Raw genomic sequence first — 6,969 nt, 5'->3', positions numbered from 1 at the left:
TGGAAATGCGTGCTGGACTTGCTGACAGATTTGAAAAGCGTCATTTGTAGATTTGAATCGAGCCAATTAGAGGCAAGCGACTTTGTGATTGGTTATCGAATATTCCCATGAAGTTATCCAATCAAAACACAGAATCATACATCCCTACTTTTGGTTATTTATTTAAATTTTGGAGAGTTGCCCTGGCCGGGTTTTACCAGCAACCACTGTATAGTAAAGATGTGGTATAATATACGTACAAGCACGTTCTACCGGTGTACTCGGAGTAGTTAAAACATTCCAGTACATGCATGAAGCTTACTGACTTAGCTACGATTTGCTGTAGCTAAGCCCACCATGGTCGAAGTTTTCGGCTAGCTTCGCCGTAGCTACATGTATTTCCGACCGAAAGAAATGTCGCAATGTACTGATCGAACGAATATACTCAGTAGTATGGTGCACGTCATCTATAAACTACCAACTTTTCACAAAATTTTCTGACTTCTATTTCATATTCATTACTCAAAATTTCAGCAAATTGAGACGTAGAATCGACAGATCTCAATGTGGTGATGAAATTCTACGTCTCATATTCAAATTTGGTGATGAATTGGTCCAGAACTAGATATTTAACCTTGCGGTATTTTACATAGGCGCTTGTATATTTGGCCATAGGAGTGGCCGCTGAGATGTATCTTGCTTTATGTATGTGACTCTTATCCGTATATAATATCCGGAGGCAGTTGGGACCTTTAACCTATTGCAGTGATAAAACGCATGAAATCGGTATTTATTGTTAACGTATTTGGGTTTTGGGTTTAACTACACTAATTGTACGTTAAATAATAAAACCTCCACTCTTCGATTTGGCCAGTTGGAAGTTTTTAGATGAGTAGATGAAAGAATTCGTCTGAATATTGCTGTACTTCCAGTTAACCAATCGGAGTCAAAAGAGTTGGTTTGATTTGTCAAAATAACCAAGTTGACCAATCACACTTTTAGATTTCGATTATTCTAAGTGTGGTCGGTTGGGAACCAAACGCCCGTCTCCCATACAAGCCGCTACGTGTTCCAGGATACTATTCAATATCATGGAGGGGCCAGCGTAGGAATGAGAAAGTGGCCAATGTCGCTTGGATGCATGTAAATCTGCGTTGTTGAAGTTGCCAACACGACCTGGAGCTCTTGGCTGGCAGTCGTCGGGATCAGTGTAACTTACTCCAATTTGTTGATTTTGAGCCAAATGACCAACGTTGGCCAAGTCAAACCCCAGCCTTGCCACAGAAAGCCAGCCCAGACTCAGACCCCACCCCTGCCGCCACACTTCGCCCCGTGTTACTTTCCAGCTTGGGCATCAAAACCCATGCGATCCTCGCGTGATGTGTTGTCATCAATCAAGGCATCAATACGCAACGTTCCCGCAGGACACGCACGACCCAAACAAGCGGCATATCTACCGAAGCAACCATCGCACATGCCCATAAAGCGTGTGAGCTATCGCGTTGGGTAGCACGGCGTTGGAAAGCACGAGGTGAAACCAACGGATGCGATGATGTAGACCTGAAATGCAGGTGGATGGAAGGAGGGACAGCGCCACACAATGAATACCCTACGAGTTCGAAGGTGTGGTCGATGGCCAATTGCTGTAAGACAGTGCACACATCACTTCACTGGTCGTGGGTACAAAGTCCAACACGTGGTCGGTCAAACAACAACAAGCCAACATTGTGACGATGACACGACGCCGAATTGTGAAGATTCACATTCAATTCAAGAGCCAATCAGCAATCGATCTGGTCGGAATGTACGTCCCAGAGACCATCATTCCATTCCTTGTCATTATGGTTGTTGGATACTAGTAGTAAATGCTTCCAACGCCCGGGCAACGTCGAACGCCGACGGCCGCAGGGACGGATCGGCTTCCAAGCACTGGACGGCCAGGTCTCGAATGGGGTCAGGACAGTCTGACGATACCTGTGGCTTTCGAGTCCCGTTGAGAAGTTCGAGGAGCACCGACGTGGAATTGGCCGTGGCAAACAGTGGGGTTTGCGTGTCAAGCTCGACCAACACACATCCAAACGAGTACATGTCTGCCGCGACGGAGTAGTGGCCCGATTCACAAAGCACCTCTGGGGCCATATACATACCAGAGCCCACGCCCGCGGTCATGGTGTCCGCCGAGTCTTCTTCGTGGGTGTGCCTTGACACGCTAAAGCCGCTCAACTTTGCGTACGGCCACGAGATGAGCACATGTTTGGTCGTCAGGTCGCGGTGGATGACAGAAGGACACAGCATCACATGCAAGTACTGCAACGCGCGGGCGACATGCAGCGCCAATCGCGCCTTGTTGGTCCATTCGAGTCCTGGATGGGCGACGAGAAACTCGAGCAAGTTGCCCTGGGAAACGAACTCGGTGACGGCCACAAGGGACTGGGGGTGGTTGTGCCATGCAAAGCCGACTAGGGCCACGATGTTGGGATGATTGAACGACGCCATGAGGCGGATCTGGTCCGTGAACGCGTCGAGATGGCGCTGGTTGATCTCATGCAGTTTCGACGTTGCAAACCCTTTGATTGCCACGGGACGGTCGCAGTAGTAGCCAAAATAGATACTCGTTAGACTGGCACATGCCAGCACTTCGACCCGCTCGATGGTGTCGAAGTCGAGTCGTTTGGACGGATTCAGATGCAGGACGAGGTTGGACGCGTCTAGCGCTGGAAAGGGGTGGGCTGACGGCGGAGCACAGCGGAACGAGTAGGCGGGACGAGCGGAGGACGGGCGAGGCGGAGCGTGTAGCCCCTTGGGCGTCGCATGGAGTTCGACAAACGGTTCAAAATAGAGCGGCGGGGGGTGGGCCCGTCGATGCCGTCGACGGCAGCACCATAAGAGAAGTATCAACGCGAGGAGCCCGAGTGCGCCGCCAATGTAGGCCACTACTGGCGTCAACGTGGCTGCAGAACGATTGGTGGCGTTGCTGTCTTCAATTGGTCGAGTTGCTGGAGTTGGTGACAGTGTGGATGGTGTGTTTGCAATGGACGACGACGGTGTATGAGTGGTGGTGGAGGCCATGCTTTGCTTTAAAGTCGAGATGCCATTGAGCCAGACATTCATGGCTGGGCTGGGTACTGGCAAGTACACTCCTTTCAAGTCAAAATCGCAAGGAATGATCAGACCCGAGGGTTGGCTAGGTGATGGGCACTCCCCCCACGGCCATCGACCAAAGTTCGGGGACGTGTGGATGGCCATGTTGGTTTCGTTTATGTTGGGGCCGACGTGTCGACGGAGGAGTAGCACTGGCACGGCGGTGCTACTTAACGCGTCCTGTGCGAACATGGCCGAGGCGCCGTCGGGGACGTCCGACACCAGTTCCACGGCGCACTGGGTGACTTTGGCCGAGAACGTCGAGTAGTCGGTTCGCTCTTGTCGCAAGAACTTGCCGTTGGGACCGCCAATGCATTCCCGGGTCGTCTGCGACGGGGATGTCACGAACGAGTCGAATGTGGCAGCAATGTCGGCCATGGAGTCGCTCTGGCGCTTTACATACACCTGTGTCCACGCAAACACTCCAGACCGATTGATAGCCACGAGACCCGCGTCCCACGCCAACGCCTGAACTGCAAACGACGACAGGTCTGTGATCGTGAGGTTGTACATGGTCAGTCGTGACGTGGCGGCGCGAGGGAGCGCCGATGGATACATGCTCCATGTGGAAGGCGCTGCAGCTCCGTCCGACTCCAATGCTCTGTATCGACGCACATAGTCTGAGCTCTCACTCCACTTGAGCATTGTGAGAATGTCCAAATGAACTGCCCATTACTTCAACAAAAAATAGGCGATCTTGGAAAGTTGAGCGAAACTTCCATTTCGACTACATAATATTTCTTCGACCAATCAACAACACGAATTGGGCCGACATTTCTTCAAGGCTGCAGTCGTCAAATGGCAAAGTCGAGGAACAGTTGTGTATGAAGCCATCAACACGCCGTTGAGCTTTGCAGGTTTGTACACAGAACACCTTACTGGGCCATGGATATGACCTCTTGATATCATGCCTTCAAATGGTACGAGCAATACCAGTATGACAACAATCGTGTTTGCATATTGTAACTGTCATCGTAGATCAACAACTAGTTCGAAGGGTATGGGTTGTGAATGGCAACGGGGAGGAAGTAGTATGTGTGTAGTACGGGTGTTGATGAAAATCGATGCCAATGTTATGTCACAAGTACGAAGTGTCTACATTCACTAATCCCACATAAGCGGAGAGAAATGGCTTGGAGACATAGTCTCGGCCGCCTAACATGAGTCCAAGATGGGAGGTGCCTTGAAGGTAGCGCATAACGCGTTTAGCAGCACGCCAATGGGCATGACCCAGGTTGTGCAGAAACTGCGAGAGTTGTTGAAGGCATAAGCCAAGTCTGGGCGAGAGCCCAAGACTAAGTACATAATACTTCCAACAATTGACCGATACGGTTTTGTTTGCATAAAAGCAATGTCTTCAGGTGAACTAGCACATTGAACCTTGGATAGGGGCGTGGTACACTCAAAATCCTCGAAGTAATTGCAGGTACCTGAAACAGGACAGTGGTGCGGACTGGAACCAATGAAGGTAAGCATGACCAAGGAGCAGTAGCTCATGACGGCCGAGTACCCAAAGTAGAAGACGGTTTGGAAGAACTCGTCCATGTCCGTGCTCGTGTAAAAGTACCACACGCTGTACGCAAACACAAACACGCCTGTGACACCGCCGCTCCAAAAGCTCCGCCACCACCACCGGTGGTCCTCCCCCACCAGCTGAAAGTACGTAATCGCAATCGTCATAAACGCTGTAACAGCCACGAGCATCAAAAACGCCAGAAACGAAATCCCAAAAACGTGTAGAACTGCCGCCCCCAGATCGCCTCAAATATGTGATGCAGTTCAATGTACATGGCCGAGACACCCCGACACCACCAAGTGCACCCACGGCTCCTTGTACCACGGGGGCTGCGGAATCTCTCGCGGGATTTGTTGGTGCGGCACGGCGGCGGGTACACACATACGTCATCGTCGGAAGGGGGGTGGGGGTAAGTGTCATTGAAGGGGGGGTAAAGACAAGAAGGGAAGGGGTAAAGACAATAAGTGGGGGGGGTAAGGACAAGAAGGGGGGGGTTGTTGTACTTACTCGTGGTGTTGCGGCGGGCAATCCCGCCAATGATCGTAAGGGGGACGTTAACGAGAAGGAACAAGCAGGTGAGAATCATAATCATGCCAAATGGCAGCGCCGCCGACGAATGGTTCCAGATGGCCACTGTGTTCAAGAACGCAAACACTCCCAAGAACGGGCCGGGAACACCAGTCCACATGCGACAATGTTCCACACCCAATTTTGCCTGCCACTGATCCTTTCCGCGTTACGTGCAACCACCCAGGCAGAGCCTCGTTTGTCATGAGTAACATACTTCACGCAAGAAGTTGTACTTCAGTATTACAGTACCATGACGTAGACTAGTTGGATCAATGTTAACTGTAAATTGGATTATGGAGCATGAATCAAATCCAGCACATCGTACAGTGACATGTGAAACCCTCGGTTTGACTACGCATTTGCGTACATTCACCGCTTGGCCACCAAAGTCGCGCTGAATATCAATGAAAAGTTCTGTATTGGAAAGCATGCGAGTTGGTTGAAAATGATTCTTGATTCAACTGTCTTTGTGGGAGGTTGAGTGGTTTCATTGGCACGTCACCTACTCACTGCATCCAAAATTTCGAGTGGAACAAGATCGTTTCACGAAGAGACTATAATATCTCGTCCTATCTCGCCATTTCGCGTTTGCAATTCCTTCAAAGTGACAACAAAGCGAAACCGATGGCGGACTATGGATATGCAAGATGCTATGCATTGTCCATTTTCACCGCCTTCGACGATGCAAATCAATGTTGGTATGTTAGTCGCCGCCACCGCAGTGTCCGCCGTCAACGTTGTTGTCAAGGACAAGCGGTACTGCGAGCTGCTCTTCGTCCACACCCCCATCAACGGCAGTACTGTTGCTGACGTGTACAACACTTTCGGACTCAACACCTGTCCTGCCCCCGTCTGGAATTCCATTACACCAGCCAACATCAAGGACAACTCGACCATCGCAGTGGTGCTCAATGGCCCTCGGTACTGGCTCATGGACGAATTTGGACCGCTTTCAGCTCCCATTGTCAGGGACCGAGTGCTAAAATCCGTGCAAGGACTTAACTTAACGTTGCTGGGCCGCGTGCCGTTACCTTGGCCGCTCCTGAATGGTGCTGATGGACTTTACAAACCCAGCCAGGTCACTCGAAGCGCCGACTTCCGATGGCGAGCGGGGTCCACCGCATTTTACTTGACCAACAAAGCGACTGGCGACATGTTCATCATGCAGTCATACTCGCAGCAAGTCAACAGCAACGTCACCCTCGCAGCCCTGCCGATGTTGGGCTCCAAATTGCGTTTGCTCCCCCCGCAATGGTCGTACGATGCCGTCGTGCTGCAAAGTGATGTGAATGTGACAACCCCAATATTGGTCGGGGGTAAAGCTACGGTGGGGTTGGTGCTACAGGACGAACTGAGCAACTCATACACTTTTGCGGGGGACTTGGATCGGTACTTGGCAGACCAAAAGCCATGCACGGAAGTGAGTGTTGCGGGAGATGCCACGTATTGCATTGCTGATCCTCGAGTTTGCAGCGGGTCGGGGCCTTCCCCTGTCGGCACGGCCTGTCCGTCGAAGGGGGACGTGGCGGTCAAGGACTGCTGGCCTCATTTGCCCAGCTTCGTCAGTGTTAATTGTGTCGCGCCTAGAGACGCTACATGCCGCTTGTTGTCGTCCAACGCTTGGGGGTGCGCGTGAGCCTTAGTGTTTCGTGATGGTAGTACTGTAAGCATACAAAATATTCCTAGATCGTTCCAAATACTACGAAGTACGACTATCTCGTAACGTTCTGGATCGAAATGTGTTGCAACGTGTGTGTGTTTAT

The 6,969-nt window shown here is 51.0% G+C and overlaps 3 protein-coding genes across 3 annotated transcripts; 1 reads left to right on the top strand and 2 right to left on the bottom strand.

Moving 5' to 3' along the window:
* Positions 1-1,732: 1,732 nt before the first annotated feature.
* Positions 1,733-3,786, bottom strand: H257_06386 (TKL protein kinase; the record flags this gene model as incomplete). Its single annotated transcript, XM_009831586.1, has 1 exon — positions 1,733-3,786. A coding segment is annotated over one exon (1,968 nt), but the record flags the coding sequence as incomplete, so codon positions are not given.
* A 489-nt stretch (positions 3,787-4,275) lies between these two features.
* Positions 4,276-5,324, bottom strand: H257_06385 (hypothetical protein; the record flags this gene model as incomplete). The annotated part of the gene is made up of 3 exons (XM_009831585.1): positions 4,276-4,415; positions 4,551-4,805; positions 5,144-5,324. 3 exons carry the CDS (start codon positions 5,322-5,324, stop codon positions 4,276-4,278), a joined length of 576 nt encoding a protein of 191 aa, XP_009829887.1.
* Positions 5,325-5,799: 475 nt separating this feature from the next.
* Positions 5,800-6,913, top strand: H257_06384 (hypothetical protein). Its single transcript, XM_009831584.1, has one exon. The coding sequence runs from the start codon at positions 5,841-5,843 to the stop codon at positions 6,840-6,842; it is 1,002 nt and encodes a 333-aa protein (XP_009829886.1). The 5' UTR covers positions 5,800-5,840; the 3' UTR covers positions 6,843-6,913.
* The last annotated feature ends 56 nt before the right edge of the window (positions 6,914-6,969 follow it).

This window comes from Aphanomyces astaci (genome assembly GCF_000520075.1).
Source record: "Aphanomyces astaci strain APO3 unplaced genomic scaffold supercont1.12, whole genome shotgun sequence".
Classification (NCBI taxonomy): Eukaryota; Oomycota; class Saprolegniomycetes; order Saprolegniales; family Verrucalvaceae; genus Aphanomyces; species Aphanomyces astaci.
Note: the sequence above shows the minus strand (reverse complement) of the source record. Positions and strands in the feature narration are given on the sequence as shown.